The sequence below is a fragment of the Hibiscus syriacus genome, unplaced genomic scaffold, assembly GCF_006381635.1.
Source record: "Hibiscus syriacus cultivar Baekdansim isolate YM2019G1 unplaced genomic scaffold, ASM638163v2 tig00010533_pilon, whole genome shotgun sequence".
Lineage (NCBI taxonomy): Eukaryota > Viridiplantae > Streptophyta > Magnoliopsida > Malvales > Malvaceae > Hibiscus > Hibiscus syriacus.
Window position 1 is genome coordinate 2,396,101 of NW_024062223.1, and position 20,363 is coordinate 2,416,463.

General features: G+C 35.0%; 1 protein-coding gene across 1 annotated transcript; it reads left to right on the top strand.

Moving 5' to 3' along the window:
- The first annotated feature begins 9,519 nt into the window (after window positions 1-9,519).
- On the top strand, window positions 9,520-12,013 carry LOC120204241 (chlorophyllase-2-like). Its single transcript, XM_039204358.1, has 2 exons — window positions 9,520-9,866; window positions 11,272-12,013. The coding sequence occupies exons 1-2, from the start codon at window positions 9,609-9,611 to the stop codon at window positions 11,947-11,949; spliced, it is 936 nt and encodes a 311-aa protein (XP_039060289.1). The 5' UTR covers window positions 9,520-9,608; the 3' UTR covers window positions 11,950-12,013.
- Window positions 12,014-20,363: the final 8,350 nt, after the last annotated feature.

Genomic DNA, 20,363 nt, shown 5'->3' on the forward strand with positions numbered 1-20,363 from the left:
CATATACATTATATAGTTGGTTTACTTTATCGAATTTATTTCAAAAAGGTTATAATACTAAACTAGGACCATTTTATTTTTTCTTGTCTAGTTTTATCAATATTTACGCATGAGTAGAATATATATTATTGTGTTTTAAATAGTTTACGAAAATACACTAAAATGTCTAATCGATGTTTCACGAATGGATTTATTTTCTATGATAAAACATTAATTTATAATTTTTAGGATATTAAGAAAATAGTTTGAGCTAAAATATGAGTGTTTTAAAACGAAACTAAATTTTAAGCATTTCAGTTTAGTGAATGTTTGTTAAGTCGATCTGACATCTGTGGCTTGTATTTCGAGATGTATAGGGCTATAGATGTTACATTGTATTCCATGGATTGACTTTGTAATATTAGTTCACCAGAGAGAATGGTAAGTTACAAGGGTTAGACCTTGTATGATATAACCGAAAAATATCTACGGTAAAATCTATTTCATTGATCAATATATGATTTAGTTCAATTGATTATTCCAAAACCCCCTTCATTTTAATTATTTGTTTTTAGAAGTTTGTTGGTTAAAATCAAAATCAAAATAGAAACAAATATTTCCAGAGTCCCTTTGAATCGACCTTCTTCTCACTATTTTACCTATATTATTTCTTAAGATTATGGATAATTTATTTGACATGAAAACGACGCTTGTCAAATTGGCGTCATTGAAGGGGACTTCGGCAAAGTAATTGATTTTGTTTGTTTTTTGATTTATGAATAGGCAGAACCCATGCATACTAAAAGAATTTTATCTAGAAATCGAAGCACGAGCTATAAGAATTCATGGAAAATGCTTCGAGAGAAAAGAGGACGGCAATAGCAAATCGAATCGCAATCAACCTCCTCACCTGAAGCCGCAACATCCACCGTTGTACTTCACAAAGAATCGACACAACCCAACACCAATTTCATACTTGACACACACCCGATGGACGAACAAACCATCTAGGAATCAGCCGCATCACCTGTTGTTCAACAACCGCTCTGCATCGTCTTTCCTCAAGCAAAACTCTATTTCAATTTAAAATGGAGCTTATTCATCTTCTTCCTCCTTCAATGGGATTCCCAGTGAGAGCCCGCACAAGCATCTCACGGAATTCCATATGGTTTGTTCAAGCATGAAACCACAGGGAGTTCCAAAGACCAAATTAAACTACGAGCTTTTCCTTTTTCTTTATTTGGTTTAGTTAAATAGTGGTTATTTTACTTGCCTCTTAATTCTGTCAATATGGGTTGATCTAACTCGTTTTTTTCTTAACAGATTTTTCCCAGCAGTAAAAGTAAGAGAATTGAGAAGAAGCATCATGGGAACTAAACAAAAAGATAGAGAATCACTTTACGATTACTGGGAGTGATTTAAAAAGATTTATGCAAGTTGTCCGCAACACAAGCTATCTAAACAAATGCTTCTCCATTACTTCTACGAAGGATTGCTTCCCTTAGAGATGAAGATGGTCGATGCTGTTAGTGGAGGAGCTCTCATCAACATGAAACCAAACGCAACAAGATAATTAATTTCACGATGGTAGCCAACTCTAAACAATTTAGCTCTACAAGTGAAACCATCTGATGGGTTTACGAGGTAAGTACCATTTCCCTTAAAAATAAATCGATAAATTAACTGATGAGGTTAATGCCCTTGTCACATGTAAAATTGGACCAGCAAGAGTATGTCAGATATGCACGATGCCAGATCATCCGATAGACTGCTGCCCGATGCTACATGAAGAAACTAGTGCACAAGTTAATGTTGTGGAGAATTTTCCAGGACCTCCCCAAAGGCCTTAAAACCCCCACGCCAATACATACAATCCAGGGTGGAGAGATCATCCGAACTTCATCCAAGTGAAGCTTATTAACCAAGACCACCTCCACATCAACCTTTTTAGCCGAAGAAATCATCGTTCGAGTCAATTGTTGAGAAATTGGCTCTATCCTAGGATAAGTTCTATTATAGAAGTGAAGCTCACTTTCAAGAGCTCGAAAAGAATATGAGTCAACTAGCACAAGCCATGAGTCGATTGAAATCACAAGGTAAACTTCCATCACAAAACGAGGCGAACCCATGGGAAAATGTAAGCACAATCACTTTCGAAGCGGTACAATTGTTGCACAATCAGTCCCATAGGGTGTAGGCTTAGGATCCTAGAAGAAAGAAGAAGAGTCAAAATCCCAGAAAGATGAAACAACAGTTGACACAAATTCCTATGAAAACAAAAGGGTTGACACATGATCCCAGAGAAAAAAGAAAGATGACATACAATCTAGTTTCACGCCATCTCCTTATGTTGTTCCACCTCTTTTCCCCTCCAGGTTAGTAAAAAGAGATAAACAAGCTGAGTAGAAAGAAATTTTAGATGTTTTCAGGAAAGTAGAAATCAGCATACATCTCCTTGAAGTTATCCGAAAAGTTCTAAAGTATGTTCGATTTCTCAAAGATCTTTGCACCACAAAAAGAAACTTATTGGACACGAGAAGGTGATTTAGGACCAAGTTAATGGACTAAGTTATGTTTACTATACCTTGGAAAACCAGTAAGGTTGGAATTAAACGTGTCGTGTGTGATTTAGGAGCGTCTATAAATGTTATGCCTTTATTGTATATAACTTACTCTCTACTAAGCCATTGAAAGATACTTGAGTGATGATACAACTAACAGATCGCTCGGTAATTTATCCCGAATGAGTCCTAGAGAATGTCTTAGTAAAGGTAAATGAACTAATCTTTCCGATGGATTTCTATGTCATTGACATGGAAAATGATCGATCAAATACTTCTTCTGATATTCTCCTTGGTCGACCTTTCCTTAGTACAACAAACACAAAAATTGACGTAAGAAGTAGAATTCTTACAATGGAGTTCAATGGTGAGATCATAAAATTTGATGTTTACAAAGCAATGAGACATTCGATTAATGTTGCTAGCATAAATTTTATTGATGTTATTGAACCTATTTTCGATAAATCTTTGGAAACTAACTTTGTTGAAAATTTGTGCAAGAAATTGGAGGATAAAAAAGATGAATCAACAGAGTTGAAAAATATTTCATTGGATGATTCAAATTTGCGCATAACTCCTTTAAAAACCAAGTTGTTACCTTCCATTTTGCAGGCACCAAAAATATAGTCGAAACCATCGTGGGAACTTTTGAAGAACTCAATTTTTTGGTAAAGAAGATATTACGACAATTATTTTGGACAATATTTTAAAGCTGGAACATACCCGAAGAAAGCCTACGAGAATGTTTGAAGCTAGCTACAAGGATAAATGGAAGGAACTCTATAAACGTAGAATTTCTCGTACGAAATTTCTTCGATGGAAAAAGCGTATTAAGTGGAGGAAACATCTCTCGCAAAACCTGTAGTCTGAACCATGTCGTGGAGCTAACAATATTAAAAATAGTGCTTAATGGGAGGCAACCCATTTTTAATCGCTTCTTTAATTTTCTTTCGAATTTTGATTTTTGTTCTTAATTTCGTTTAGCATTTTTCTTATTTTAATTTGTAATTTTAATTTTGCAAGTACCCTGGTAATTTTAACCGAATTTTAAAATTGAAACAGTGATTTTGGTTCGAACATGGCAAAAAATGTCCCCCCAGAGTAGTAACCATCACGCGGTAGCAACCAAAATTTCACCCTTTCACTTATACACACCGTTTCATTAAACGGTGCATGTTAACAACTCTTCCTCAAATCCGACGCAAGGTAGCACAACCCTTCCCTAATTTTGTTTCATCTTTGCCGCCCAACACCTTCCCAATTTTACCCAGCCAAATAAAAAACCTTTCCCACCTTTTTACATTGTTCCTAGAACCCACCGCCACATTTCAATCACATTGTGATTGGAACAGTTTTATACACACACACATATATTATTAAACGTCCACCTATTATTACCTTTCTTTTATTATTATTATTATTATTATTATTATTATTATTATTATTATTATTATTATTATTATTATTATTATCCTTTAAACCCATACACTTTAACCCAACTCCCATCCATCCTTCATTTTTTTATACCCAAACCTCAGTGCTGCATATCTCATTTTTCTTTTCCCCTTTGCACCCTACAATCGCATCTCTCAACCTTATTGTTGCTCTTCGTTGATTTGTTCTTCAATCGCCCTAAGATCGTTTCAACCATCACACATCGTCATCTTTAACCATCAATGTTCCAACTGAGACAAGAATCACGCAATGGTTCGATCAAGAAATCAAGAAGCCGAAATTACCTTTCATCAATTAACTGCGAACACCATTGCTCACTACCAAATCAAAATTTTTTAGGTACATTTCGAGCTTACTTTTATTACCTCATTACTGATGTACCACCTTGATTTTTGTTTTGCAAAAAAAATTTAATATATCTTCCCGTAGCTTCTCAATCGAACATTCTTCTCTACAACAGTTCATCCCATCAATCAGCCGTCATTAGAATTTGGGAGTATTTCTACCACCTCTCTTATGCTTTTATTTACATTTTGGGACAAAATGACTTAAGTTGGGGTAGAATTTGCATTAATTTTTTTCCTTGCTTATTCGATTGATTGAAATTGAGTTATTTTGATTTTGATGTGTTGAGATTTCTTGTTGCCTATATGATATTTCGCTTTGATTCTCTGATTTCATTGAGAATTTTCACCTTGTATTTATTGGAATTTAGGATGCATGATAGTAATTGGCATGATTAATTGATTTTTCTTAAATTATTCTTGGCTTTCCATGAGTTTGTTAGTTGAGTTGATTGCATGACTTAGTACAATTAACCCTTTCATGTGAGTTTTGAGCTTAATGAGTATACATTTACTTTCTTGCTCTTTGTTTAATTTGAGTGTGCTAACTAATTACTTACATTCTAGAACTTATAGTGTAATGCTTGTCAAGACTACACGATTGAATGTGATGCTTTAGTGTGATAGAGGCATTAGGATTTAACCCTTTCTCTTCCCAAAAAATAGCCTACACTTTTTATTATTTTTCCACTAGTTAGTCAATTTTGAGCCTTAATCCTTTTATTTGTTTACCACATTATTAAACCGAGCCAATCTTATTTTTCCCCTCTTTTTGTCACCCTTTTGAGGACAAAGGTAAAATTGTTCTGCGAAAAAAATAGAAAGAAGAGTTTGAAAAAAAATTAAAAAATTACACTGTTCGAACATGCAAAAAAATTGAATAGTGCAGTGCAGTGCAGAAAAAATACAATGTAGATTCGAATGAGTAGAAAAAATAGTGCAGAAAAAAAAGATTTGAATATGCAAGAGAGAAAAAAAAAGAAAATGAAAAAAATATGAATGAAAGCTTGATTATTTAGCTCTTTGCTTTCTTTTGAATAGAATTGAGGAATAATCTTCTCTTTGTCTTGAATTTTTAACCCTATTTTTTGCTTTTATCCTACCCGAACCATAGCCCTGTTACGACCCTTTGAAAGACCTCTGGATTATTACATCCTGTTCATACTTAGTAGTGGAGATTAGATTTAGTTACAAGCTTATGATAATGTTTTGATTAGTTAGAATTGAGTGATTCTTTTACCCGAAACTCTTTGAGCAAAATGAGTGAACCACTGTGAGTTACTAAGTCTTGCTTCTTTGAAATTAACGGATAATTAGAATGTCATGCATTGCTTAAACTTGCTTTTAGTTGTGCCTTTGTTAATTGTTCCATAATTTCAACATTTGCTATGATTTTGATTTACTTGGAAGTCTTGGAAATTTTGTGAAATAGAAGATGACAACTTGAAAATTTGACATTTTATTTGGGAAATGCTTGAGGCCAAACATTGAATAAGAGAGGGGAATTTGAAATGTAGTTTAAATATTCATTATTTTATCTTTAATTACTCCTCGTTGTTTAGTTTTTTATTTTTTTGATTTGGGCTTTTCTATTTATTTTCTGTGTAGGACGTTAGATTTCAGAAACGATACTAAAATAGCGCAATTCTGCAAAATTTTTATTTTCTGGAGTCAAGGCTGGATTAATGGGCATGACTGCATCCAACCTAGCAACTTCTAGAAGATCCAATCGGCATTTTCTAGAAGGTCCATTCAATATTCCTGAAAGACGAACGATTCGCTTCAAATTCAAATTCGAATTAGAATTTATTTTTAGTTTTTAGGAATTATGAATTAGAACTATCACTTAAGAGTGTTATTATTTATAATTATTTCCTATTTATTAGGATTTATCTTTTAGGATTTATTTTTCTTGTATAATTTAAGAATTATATCTTGATATTTCTACGTATTTTTAGGATCTTTAGGAGGCTATAAATACCCCACTGGGGTAAGCCAAAAAACATCTCTCATCTCTCGAACTACTTTGTTCTTTGCTTTCTTTAGTTGAATAAAGCATTATTTTCTTTTCTTTATTTTTTTCAATTTCTTTATTTTTCTTTTAATGCCAAGCATGATTTCTATCATGTTTGGCTAATTTTTCAATAAGCCAAAGGCTGAAGCAGTGACTCAATCCAATCTTGTGAGAATAAAAAAAGGTACGTAATTTTCTTAGATTTTTTTCTTGAATTTTTGCCAAACCAAGGAAGGCAATCAGGCTTTCTTCAACATCTTGACATCTTCAATCCAAGAAGTACACATTGGCTTGATTGACATTGTGATCTACAGTTGGGGAGGAGAATCAGCTTCTAGCAAGTTCAATTTCTTAAGAACAAACTTAGCGACGGTCCGCTAAGGGAAATCAAGATCGAGTTCAGTTCTCATTGAGACACCATAATCCGAGCATGATATTTTCCTATTTTTGAACCAATACCGGCATTAACATCAATAGGTGTTGTTAATCCTAACAAGGATTGTATTCCATGGATTGATTTTGGAATATTATTTCACCAGAGAGAAGAGTAAGTTACAAGGGTTAGATCTTGTAGACTGTAACAAAAAAATATCTAAGGTAAAATCTATTTCATTGATCAAGACATGATTGAGGTAAGGCAAAGCTGGAGGCTATCTTTCATTAATCGTCTTTTCTACAATTTATTTTTATTGATTTATTTATTTAATTTTAGTTCAGTTGATTATTCCAAACCCCACTTCTTTTTAATTATTTGTTTTTACAGTTTTCTTGGTTAGAATCAAACTCAAATTAGAAACAGATATTTCCATATTCCCTGTGGATCGACCTTTTTTCTCACTATTCTACCTATATTATTTCTTGAGATCAAGGATAATTTATTTGACAGGAAAACGACGCTTATCACTGGCCCTCTTGGATAGATTCTACGATGACCTCACAGACTCAGTCGCTCTCCTAGACTGTTCCACAACCTCACTCGACTGTCGGGCTCTCATACTCAATACCTTCTCAGTCGTCTTCGCCTGGTGGGATAACTCAGTAAAGACTGTGGGAAGGTCGGCTACAAGGTGAGACAAAATGTCGAGGTTTAGGCCCTCTCTGAACCTACGATAATGGTGCTCCTCTATAGAGACCAACTTTGGCACGTATCTACTTAATTTGAGAAACTCTCGCTCATATGCCATAATTGAAGATCCCCTTGAGCCAAATGTAAGAACTGCTCCCTCATATTATCATTATGGGCCTCTCCTATATATTTTTGTCTGAACTCCGTTAAGGACATATCTCATGACAACCTCTCTGGCTCTAGTGTCAGCTCTATCATTTCCCACCAGTCAATGGTGTCACCCTTGAATAAGGCAGTGACGCACTCGAGCTTACCCTATGGGGTAAGGTATAACTGTCTGAGGGTGTGGAGAGTCTCCCTAAACCATTAGTCTACTGTTATGAGATCGTCATCCTCTGAACTGAAGAATTTGATGGTCTTATATCTACGGAGTCTCTCTACTAGAAACTCTTGGGATACTACAACTGGCTAGGCTGGAGGTGTTGGTGGGGGAGGTGGTGTAGTTGGGGCGCTAGGTATGGTCCTAATGATCTACAAAGAGTTTAGGTGAAAAAATTATAAAAAATATGAAGAAATATATAATTTATTTATAAATTTTATAAATTTTCCTAAAATTATGAAAATAATAAAAATAAAACAGAAAATATTTTAAGAATTCTAAATGATATAAAAACAAAAAATGTACAAAAGTATAAAATTCATAAAAAAATTAAAAAAGTAATTACCAACTATAAGTTTCTTTTATAAAAAAATTACAAAAAAGTAAATTTATATTGTAGATGAGCACGTATCGACCTTGCAAGTTGAATATTTCTTAATTACATGGTTTCAACGAGTTTCATGGGGAAATGCTCACGTGATGCAGTCTTAATATACTGCTAAAAAAACGTTATCAGTTTTATTATTGTTTAAATAACAAATTCAGTAAAAAATTACCGGAAACATTATTAAGCGCTAACGGTTTTGTATTATTGAGCTTTTTACCGAATTTGGTAAAAATGACCGAAAATTTTTAGATGCTACGGTTTTGTTATTGTTGGACACTTTTACCGGAAATGTTAAAAAATTGATGTTTTAGATAAAATAATAATATTTTAGGTAATTTTTTATCAATTTTATTATTTAAACAATAACCAAACCGGTAACGTCTTATTTTAGTCTTATATTAAAGTGGCACACTGTAAAACTTTCGAGTTTCATGACATTGGCAAGTTTCGGTGCATGAAGACGAAACAATTATTTTTGTAAAAACAGATTTTTTTTACCTTTGAGCTTATTTTTATAAAAGAAATTAATTTTAATTATTTTGTTTATAATTTTATGATTTTATAATTTTGTTTTCATATATATATATATATATATAAATATAAAATATATATATATTTTCAATTTTAGTAATTTTATAAAAATATTTTTAATAAAACTTTAAATATATTTTTATAATTTTTCTTATTTTCATAATTATTTACAATAGACTTAATAAAAATGTCATATAGTCAAGAATTATTATTCATGTATTATACCTTAAAAATATCCAACTTAAGAAATATCGAAAAAATCACACTCACATCTGACTTGAGTAGAGTTTAGGAGATCTCATCCAATCCGAAATTCGATCAAATTTTTTGGTCAAAAATCACACTCAACCTATATATATACAGGGTTAGAATCTAATTACATAGTGTAAAACTAAAAATTATATAGTTTTAGTTTTACACCATTTTAGGATCGTTAGATGAGGGGAAATTAAAGACTGAGATTAACAATAGGAAATGCGAAGACACTCACTAGAAAAAAAATAAGAAGTTAATCTCAACATTGATTTATCTCTTCCAACGATATTAAAAGTGTAAAACTAAAAAAATTACTATAAATGTAAGTGAATAATAACTCATATATATATATATAGATAGATAAATATTAAATAAAATAAGAATTTAATTAAAAAATCTTATTAAAATTATCTCTAAATTTATAAAAAATAATTATAATATTACACCAGGCTTGATCTGATTATTTATCACGATCCGACCCAATAATACCTCTAAAAAACCCAATCTGAATCCAATACGACTTAAGAAATATCCGAACTGGCAATTCACCTACCTTATCTCGTTGTTTCCCACCTATAAACAAACAACAGGAACTGAAAAACCAGAAGCAGAAGAAGCAACAACAGATTGGAAGACATGTCTGGTGCTGTCACAGATTCGGGCACCAATGTTTTTGGGTTTGGAAGCTACACCACTGTGCTTCAAAAGGTTGACTCAGTACCCACTCGTTCAGTGGCTGACCCACCCCCAAAACCACTCCTAATTGCAACACCTTCTGAAGCTGGAGAATTCCCGCTACTCATCTTCCTCCATGGCTATCTTCTGTACAATTCTTTCTACTCTCAGCTTCTCCACCATGTTGCTTCCCATGGCTTCATTCTTATTGCTCCTCAGGTAAACAGTCCTTATGATCTTAATGCTAAATTTGCTTCTAATTCACTTAGTTTTGGAGGAAGATCATACTTCTTTTAGTTTTGGCATATGTCAAATTTAGTCCCAAGCTTACTAAAATTGTTATTTTGGTCATGTTTTTTTTAATATTAATCTCAACTTTTATATTTTAGGTAAAAAAATCTTTAACGACTTATTGAATAGTCAGTGTGATCCTGATCATTTTTAGGGTATTTTGACACGAAATATTTCATTTTATGATAAAAATATTCATAATTTAGAATGTTACCCGTTTGATAACTAATAATTTTCATTAGAACTCTTTTTACTTAAAATAAATGATAACGGATAAAGTACCTAAAAGAATAAAAGTAAATGTAACTATTTAGTTAAATCGAAAATTATAAATATAACTTGTTAATATAAAGTTAAAAATTGTAGAAATCAATTATAACTGAAATTTTTATTAAAAGTATAACTTAGATAGAACAATATAACATTTTAGGTTGAAACAATATGTTATTTTTATAATATTTCCGGTTATAAGTAGGGATGGGCATTTAAACCTGACCCGACCTGATCGGGTCGGATTTTTCTAAAAATATTTGGGTTTGGGTCGGGTTTTTTTATGTGGTGTTCGGGTTGGGTTCGGGTTTGGGGGATCCGACTCGACCCAAAAAAAAATATAATTTTACCTTATATATTAGGAATAATTACAATAATACCCCTCTATATAATTTTTTTCAATTAAGTCATTGTTTTTATCGAATAAAAATAATTTTTTATTATTTCGGGTCGGGTCGGGTTGGATCGGGTTTCTATGTCATAAATTCGGGTCGGGTCAGGTGAAAACTTGTTTTGGTCGGGTCGAGTCTCGCGTGGAGGCTCTCTTGCTCTCGTGTCGGGTCGGGGGACCAAAACCCGACCCAACCTGACCCATGCCATCCCTAGTTATAAGTCTTAATCTGAGAAAATAATTTTTGTATATGACCGAAAATACTATCAATTTATTAAAATTTTAAACTAAATATTATAATATTATAAGTTAAAAATCATATTAAACTAGTCTCAAGTTAACTATCGCACAGCATAACTATCCTATTTAAGTGTTAGGATATTTTTTGTGATAATTATGTATTTTTCTGCAAAATTTCATTGAATTAGTGTGAAAAGCTTCAAACTGTGCTGGCGCCTTGTTCAGTTAACTTAGCTAGTAAGGCAAACCAAAGTTATTGTGAAAAGCTTGTGCTGTCTTATTATGGAGGTTTTTCAAACTAGCTTGATTATGATGTGACTTGTACAAGATATGTGAGCCATTGTGGTCCAGACTCCAGATAATTCATCTGATTGCTATTTACAAGGTCATGATTTTTCTTAATTGATTGCTATTTAATTGATATTCCAACAGCTTTACACCGTGGCTGGACCAGATGCAACCGATGAGGTTAAGTCCACGGCTGCAATAACCAATTGGTTGTCCAAAGGAGTACTCCAAGGGTTGCTTCCATCGGATGTTCGCCCGAACTTAAGCAAGCTTGCACTTTCCGGACACAGTAGAGGAGGCAAAGTCGCTTTCGCACTAGCTCTGCAGAAAGCAATGACTACGTTGAAGTTTTCGGCCTTAATAGGCGTAGACCCCGTCGATGGAATGGATAAAGGGAAACAAACGCCGCCTCCGGTACTTACCTATGTTCCGCATTCGTTCGATCTTGATATGGCGGTGATGGTTATCGGTTCGGGTCTTGGTGAAGTTAGAAAGAATCCTTTGTTTCCTCCTTGTGCTCCCAAGGGAGTTAACCATGAAGATTTCTTCAAAGAATGTAGGAAACCGGCCTGTCATTTCGTTGCCAAGGACTATGGTCATCTCGATATGTTGGACGATGAGACTAAAGGATTACGAGGACGTTCGTCATATTGTTTGTGCAAAAATGGGAAGGCTAGGGAGCCAATGAGAAGGTTTGTTGGAGGAGTTCTTGTTGCTTTCATGAAAGCTTATCTTAATGGAGATAACACCGACTTGATTGCTATAAAACATGGGCATGAAACGGCACCGGTGGAGCTTAAAACGGTCGATTTCCTTGTTTAAACACACTGTAAAGCATATGTTTACAACAAGATCTTATACAATAATTTCACTGGTTTGCCTTGCTTGTAATTCTGACTGATTACATGAAAGTTTTCTCATCAAAGAAAGGAGGTTGTTTAGGCATGGGAAGGTTTTCTATCTCACTGCTAAGCATCAAAGCAACCATTGACATAGGTGGCCTATCTTTAGCAAAGTTCTGCACACACAGGAGTCCCACATGAATGCACCTCGACATTTCCTTGTGACAGCTTGGATCCGATGAGATCAACGGATCTATCAATTCCGAAACCTGGCCTTCGCTCCATAATTTCCATGCCTGAAAAAGCGCAAGGGTTAAGAATAGTTACACTTACGTATCCCAAAAGGTTCTGTGAATGCTCATCTTCCTGAAAACTTGAGTTTCTTCTTCCACAAACAATCTCCAATGTCAATACCCCAAAGCTAAAAACATCTGATTTTTCTGAGAATTGCCCTTTCATTGCATATTCAGGGGCCATATAGCCACTGCACGTAATTCATCACCAAAATGAAAACCATTTAAGCCAAGATGATTATATATATATATATATATATATCTCAACATTAAGGATAGCTTACTATGTTCCGAAAACCCTGTTAGTCTTTGCTTGACTCTCCTTGCTGCAAAATATATTTGCTATACCAAAATCTGAAATTTTTGGATTTAGTTCTCCATCTAACAAAATATTACTTGCTTTTAGATCTCTATGAACAATTCGCAATCTCGAGTCCCTATGAAGATAGAGAAGCCCCCGACAGATTCCTTCTATAATGTTGAAACGCTTTCTCCAATCAAGAACTTTTCGTTTCTCTGAATCTAATTGAAAATGGAAAATCCAAATGGTGTTGGCTAGGTTGGTTTTAGGTTGAATAATGATTAAGATGAACAAAAATATCTAACCAAAGAGAGAAACGTCCAAGCTCTTCTTTGGCATGTATCAAATACCAACATCCTTTCTTCCCCATCAATGCAGCACCCAAGAAACCTTACAAGATTTCGATGTTGGAGTCTCGAAATCACCGTCGCCTCGTTCATGAATTCTTCCGGCCCCTGTCCTGATGCACTAGAAAGTCTTTTCATGCTATTTCCTGCCCATCATGGAGCTTTCCCTACAATGTTGCAACATCTAGATTTTCAATATACGGGGCTGTTTAAAGACTTAATCTTATTGATGGACATTACCTTGTATACTAGTCCAAAACCTCACTTTCCAAACACATTAGTTGGATGAAAATTGTTTGTTGCAGTGACTAGTTTCCCATAGTCTAATGGTTGAAGCTCCTGGAATTTGACTCCACTTTCCCAAGCACATTGTAAGGGAAAAGTTCTGGACGTGATTCATCTTTCTTTAAATGATCTTCATTTCCTATCCTTGTAATCCTCCATCCAACGAAAGAACAGAAGACACCAATGATTGTTGCTAACTATTCCTGCTATCATGCCTGTAAATTGAACCTGGTATATGTATTTTTATGCATAAATATCATGATGCTAGCAAGAACTATCATACCTTCACAGGAGAACTCGATGTGTTGCCGGTTTTCATGCTGCATTCGGTGCATGAGTAATAGTATTTGGAATTAACCAATCATTTCCGCTGGTTATTAGCTTCACCGATGAAGCAACACTGGGAATAATCCCAGACAAATTGTTGTTGGAAACATCTAGGACTTTGAGATTAGGCAACTTCTTCATGCACTCGGGGATAGAACCGATCAAGTTATTGTCACTTAGATTCAAATACTGCAACTCTGTCAGATTACCCAAAGCTGGAGAAATCGTTCCTTGCAGTTGCTGGTTCCGTATATCGATATCGGTAATGTTATTTCGTAGTTGCATTTCACAAATGACCAATTCCTACATGCGTCATTGCCTTTCCAACATAAGGACAACTTATAAGGATACATCCAAGCATTTGCAATCTCGAGCAATGCTGTAACTTGAAAATCACAGGGGTCTCCAGTGTCTGTGCAGTAATTATTATAGAGAACCATGGAAAACCTTATGAGCATATGATGCAGGGGGATCCGAGACACATGATGCTGATCTGTCATATTGCACCTTGATGGCGCTGAGATACCATGAATTGACAGATCAGCGCAAAGGCGGGAATTGATTGTGACATGTTCCTCATTGGGGTCGTTTTAAGTATGTTTCAGTCTTTTGGCCATAACTTTGGCTACAGGTGTCAGAATCGCGCATAAAACCCCAATCCGGAAAGCTCTTTTCGATGCGCACGCTCTCCACATTTACGCTCCATATGACCTTTTTTTCAATCTCAAATTCTGCGTTTTCTCCTCCGAATCACTAGATTTAGATATTTTTTATTTATGGTAATATTTCGATTGTCAATTAGGAAGTAAATTTAAATCCGATTTAGGCCGGATTTTTGAAGATTGCTTATTTTATTTCGAATTTCAATTTAGAGTGATTTTCGGGATTTTGCTATTTTTGGCAAAATTTGAATAAAGACGATTTTTGGCTATAACAGTCCGGCTTGTGGACTGATTTTGGGGATTGTTTGATTTTATAATATTTTATTAAACCCTAGAGACTTTTTTCTCTGATTTTTTTTTACGAATTTTCTCTTATAAATCATCTGTTGGAGCGCCTGCAGTATAATTTATTATTCTGTCCGGCGTCAGCATAAAAGAAGGGAAAGGACCCTGCAACATATTATAATCGACAAAAATGAATTTCAAACTCGGACGTGAACCGAGAGATCGCGGCACAACTCCGGTGAAGTAACTCCAGTGAAGTTATTGTACCAGTGTTCTAATAGTCGCAAGCGTTTGCAGTTAGTTAAATCCGGGATGGTGCCTGTAAACTGATTGTATGCTAAAGCAAAAATTTGCAAGCTTGTTCAATTAGATAAATCCGGGATGGTGCCTGTAAACTTGTTGTTTCTTAACCCAACCGTAGACAAAGAATTCATGTTTGATAACATATCAATGGTTCCTGTTAGACCTACCTTCTGATAAAAAAGAAGCAATTCTTGAATCTGGGATCTCCAAAGAGATGGTGGAAGAGAACCAGTCAAGTTATTTTCTTCAAGGCTGAGAGTTGTTAAAGCTAGAGAATCGAAAATATCGGGAATGGATCCTTCTAAGTTTGTGTTATTAGCTTAGAACACACTGAGATTTCGGAACTTGGTGAACTCAAGGGGGATAGTCCAGGTTCCTAGAAATGGATTCTGGCCAAGTATCAAAACCTGCAAATTGCCAGAAAGTCCTTGAAAAAATCCTGCGGGGATTGTTTTGAACTTGTTCCTTGAAAGACGAAGGACTTGAAGGCAAGGGAAAGGAGGGAATTCGGATGGCAAAGAACCACCGAGAGCCATGTCGTTAAGATCAAACTCTACAACGTGCATGGAACTGGCACATTTGACACCGTGCCATTTGCAGTAGGAAAACGATGAATTGGTCGACCAAGTCGGCGGCAGAGGACGAAGAGCCGCGGCAAGCTTGGCCATGGAAGCGGAGTCGTCAGAGTCGTCATCACCGCTGCAGTTAACCGAAAGGAGAGAAAACACTAGAAATAGAAGGAATGAACCTGAAAATTTTATGAAACTCATGATGAGGATGACTTCCAAAATTGAGTTTAATTTTATGAAACTCATGATGAGGATGACTTCCAAAATTGAGTTTTGTATTGATATACTGTAAATTTTTGTTTTCAAGGATCTTTATCTTGTAATATCAATGATGGGAACTTCAAAATAATTCAAGTGAGTGTTTAGTGTGGAATGATTGAATCTTGCAGTCGGCAAAGATTATGTATTATTGTCAATTTCAATGATCATAATCAGGCTAGCTTTGTTTTTCTGGGCTAAAAACCAAAGCTTTAAGCAATGTTCTTGCTGTCCACGAGACTAATTGTTTAAGATTGTTGCCGAACTTCGCATTATGTTTCTTAAAAAAATTAAGGGTAAAGTATACAAATGGTCTCTTTACTCTATAGTATTGTTTTTATTGAGTTCATCGATTATTAAAAGTTATAAATAAATTCCCTAAATATAAAATATTGTTTTCTTGAGTCTCTAACTATTAAAAGTTACAAAATGATCACCCGCCTATTCATATGTTCAAAACTCGTTATTTTTCATTAAAAATTGATAATAACCTTAGCTAGACGTTAACCCTACTAATTAAGGTATAATAAATAATATTTTAATGATATCTATTGGCACAACCGTTGCTTTCAAACACTCAACGAATGAAAAAATAGCACCGAATTTTGGATTAAGAAGATGCGAAAGTGTCTTTCCCCCTATAAGAACAGTGCGTTCCGAGGTATTCTCAAGCGGAAAGGGACCTATTTTTCTATTTTAAGAAATGAAAAATCTTATCTATCAAATCATTGTACATTTAAATTTGAATCAGGAATTCTGAATACAAATATACAACACGACGATATAATGTTTTAAGTACTAGCTCGATGATATAATATAAACAAAGAGTCGATCCACAAAATACAACTCAAACAGTTCTAGGATAACATATTATTATATTTTAGTCAATAGGTTAACGTTCAACTTAGATCCTCTCCAATTTTTTAACAGAAAATGACGAATTTAAAACATATGAATAGTCAGATGACCATTTTGTAACTTTTAATAGTCAGAGAATTCGACAAAACAATATCCAATAATCAAGGAACTATTTGTATACTTTATATAAAATTAAATACTTAACAGAGTTTATATTATTTTTAAATTTAATTTTTATATTTTTTACAAATTAAATGTCATATTATTTTAATTTGAAAATTTATTTTTCTAATTTCAATTCAATTTCAAGTCAATTGAGGACTTGATAACATAAAAAAAGTAGACTACTTTTTTCAATAATCTATATTTTTATTTTTGTAGTAATTTGATCCTTAATCTTTAAAATAATTAATACAATTTCTTTATTTGTCTCCAAATTTCCTTGTTATATTTTTCTCAACATAAGTTCTACGGCAACATCTTAGAAAATATTGTCAATGGTTAATATTATTTGGCTTGTTTGTAATTGTGAGTGATCCATGGCAGTTTTATCATCAAAGAAAGGAGGTTGATTTGGTGTAGGAAGATTTTCTACCTTAGTGCTAAGCATTGAAGCCACCATAGACATGTCTGGCCTATCTTTCACAAAGTTCTGCACACACAGCAGTCCCACTTGAATGCATCTCAACATCTCCCTGTGGCAACTTAGATCCGATGAGATCATTGAATCTATCAGTTCCGAAACCTGGCCTTGGCTCCACAGTTTCCATGCCTGAAAAACCACAAGGCTCAAGGCTTTGGAATTCAAAGAATGTCAAGAATACTTGAACTTACATATCCCATAAGGCTCAATGAATGTTCATCGTCCTGGAAATTTGAGTTTCTTCTTCCACTAACAATCTCCAATGTCAACACCCCAAAACTAAAAACATCTGATTTTTCTGAAAATAGTCCTTTCATTGCATATTCAGGGGACATGTAACCACTGCACTTAATTCATCACCAAAGCCAACATGAACATGATGTTATATATTAATATATGTATATATATTAATATGTGTGTGTGTGTAAATCTTGGATGGCTTACTATGTGCCGAAAACCCTCCTGGTATTTGCTTGACTCTCGTTGCCACAAAATATCTTTGCTATCCCAAAATCTGAAATTTTTGGATTTAGTTCTTCATCCAATAAAACATTACTTGCCTTTAGATCTCGATGAACAATTCGCAATCTCGAGTCTCTATGAAGATAGAGAAGTCCCCGACTGATTCCTACTATGATGTTGAAACGTTTTCTCCAATCAAGGACTTTCTGTTTCTTTGAATCTGATTGAATATCACCAACATGAATGTGTTAGCTAGGTTGGTTTTAGGTTGATTACTGATCTTTTTTGACAGTAATAAAAAAAAGGGTATCTAACCAAAGAGAAAAACATCCAAGCTCTTGTTTGGCATGTATTCATAGACTAACATCTTCTCTTCCCCATGAATGCAGCATCCAAGAAGCCTTACAAGGTTTCGATGTTGGAGTTTCGAGATCACCGTGGCCTCGTTCGTGAATTCTTCTAGCCCCTGTCCTGATGCTCTTGAAAGTCTTTTCACTGCTATTTCCTGCCCATCTTGGAGCTTTCCCTACAATGTTGAAACATCTAGATTTTCAATCTATGGGGCTGTTTAATGTCCTTAATCTTATTGATGGACATTACCTTGTATACTAGTCCAAAACCTCCCTTTCCAAGCACATTTGTAGGATGAAAATTGTTTGTTGCAGTGACTAGTTTCCCATAGTCTAATGGTTGAAGCTCCTGGAATTTGACTCCACTTCGTGATTTCCCAAGCACATTGTGCGGGGGAAATTCTGGACACGATTCCTCTTTCTTTGAATGATCTTCATTGCCTATCCTTGTAATCCTCCATCCAACAAAAATACAGAAGATGACACCAATAATTGTTGCTATAACTATTCCTGCTATCATGCCTATTTTTTTACCTGCAAATTGAACCATGGCATAAAATAATATGTAAAAAATCCAACAAGAAACATTAAATGGAATACGATCAAACAAATCGAAGTAGATTCGGTGTCATACATACCCTTTGGAGGAGAATTCGATGAGCCTGTTTTCGTTATTCCGTTTGGTGGATCGGAAGCTCTGTTCGGAATTAGCAAATCATTTCCACTTGTTATTAGCTTCACCGAGGGTGCAAAACAAGGAATAATCCCAGAGAGATTGTTGTTGGAAACATCAAGGAGTTTGAGATTAGGTAACCTGGTCAAGCTCTCAGGGATAAAACCAGCCAAGTCATTGTCATTCAGATACACATACTCCAACTTAGTTAGATCACCAAATGCTGGAGAAATTGTTCCTTGCAGTTCCTGGTCCCGGAAATCGACCGTGGTAATATTTTTCTCCCGGTCGCATGTCACGAATGACCAATTCCTACATGCATCATTTCCTTCCCAAGCTAAGGATAACTTATAAGGATACATCCAGGCGCTCGCGATATCGAGCAACGTCGTAACCTGAAAATCGCAGGGGTCTCCGGTGTATGTGCAGTAATTATTATCGAGAATACTGGCGTACTTCATGACGATTATAGAAGAAGGACAACGACCCTGCAACCTGTTGTCGTTAACAGAAATGACTTCTAATCTAGGATGTGAAATTAGAGATGGAGGGAAAACTCCTGTAAGATTATTGTACTGCAGATCTAATGTTTCCAAGGTTTTGCAATTCGATAAATCCGGGATGCTACCGGTAAGTCGATTGTATTGTAGCCTAACCCTGGACAAACAAGTCATGTTTGATAACACATCAATGGTTCCTGTTAGTCCATCCTTCTGCATATGAAGGTTCAAATATTTAATCTTGGATTTCGAAAAAGAGGGTGGCAAAGATCCTGTCAGGTTATTTAAATGAAGACTCAGATTTGTTAAAGCGCTTAGAGAATCGAAAATGTCTGGAATGTAACCTTCCAAATTTGTACTATAAGCATAGAATGCCGTAAGATTCCGGAACTTGGAAAATTCAAGGGGGATCATCCAGGTACCAAGAAATGGATTATCACCAAGGATCAAAACCTGCAAATTTCCAGAAAGTCCTTGGAAGAATCCTGGTGGGATTGTTTTGAACTTGTTCTTGTTTAGGTGGAGTTCCTTCAAGAGAGGGAGTTTGGTTAAAGACGGGAGAGAACCAGTTAACTTGTTCATTGAAAGACGAAGGATTTGGAGTGAAGGGAAAGGAGGGAATTCAGATGGCAAAGAACCATAGAGATTCTTGGCGTTGAGGTTAATCTGTAGAACGTGCATGGAACTGTCGCATTTGACACCTGGCCATTCACAGTAGGAAGACGATGAATTGGTGGACCAATTTTGAGGCAAAGGTTGAAGAGCCGAGGCAAGTTTGGCCATGGAAGCAGAGTCATCGTCATCGTTATCACACCTGGAGATGACCGAGAGTAGAGAAAACAGTAGGAAGAGAAGGAAGACTGAAGCTGAGAATTTTAAGAACGCCATGGATGAAGGATAAATTGGATTTCAGAACCTCCCAAATGAGTTTTGTCTCTTGGATTGTGTAGGGCCGAATGATATAAACTTGGCAATGTCATTTTCTTTCTTGAATTCTTGCAGCCGGTCGAGATTCCATGATCAAAATAAAGCTGGCTTGCCTTGGTTTTTTCACTTTCTGGGATAATTGGCAAAAAGAAGACAATAATAATAAAAGTGCTTTGGGTTTTTTGAAATTGTATGTTGAAGCCCAACAGAACCCAAGTATTCATTTTAGCCCAATTTGATGGCCGACGATACAAACCCCCTAATAACCTTTACTCTTCACTTCCTCAGGCTATGACTGTTAATATAATGGCCCGAATTGAATACCCAACCCATCCATAACACTCTTCATAC

What these genes read in the sequence shown, in the direction of transcription:
- LOC120204241 (XM_039204358.1), top strand. Translation starts at nt 9,609, where the DNA reads ATGTCTGGTGCTGTCACAGATTCGGGCACCAATGTTTTTGGGTTTGGA. An exon ending in TCATTCTTATTGCTCCTCAG is followed by an intron (nt 9,867 to 11,271) that starts GTAAACAGTCCT and finishes ATATTCCAACAG; the next exon opens with CTTTACACCGTGGCTGGACC.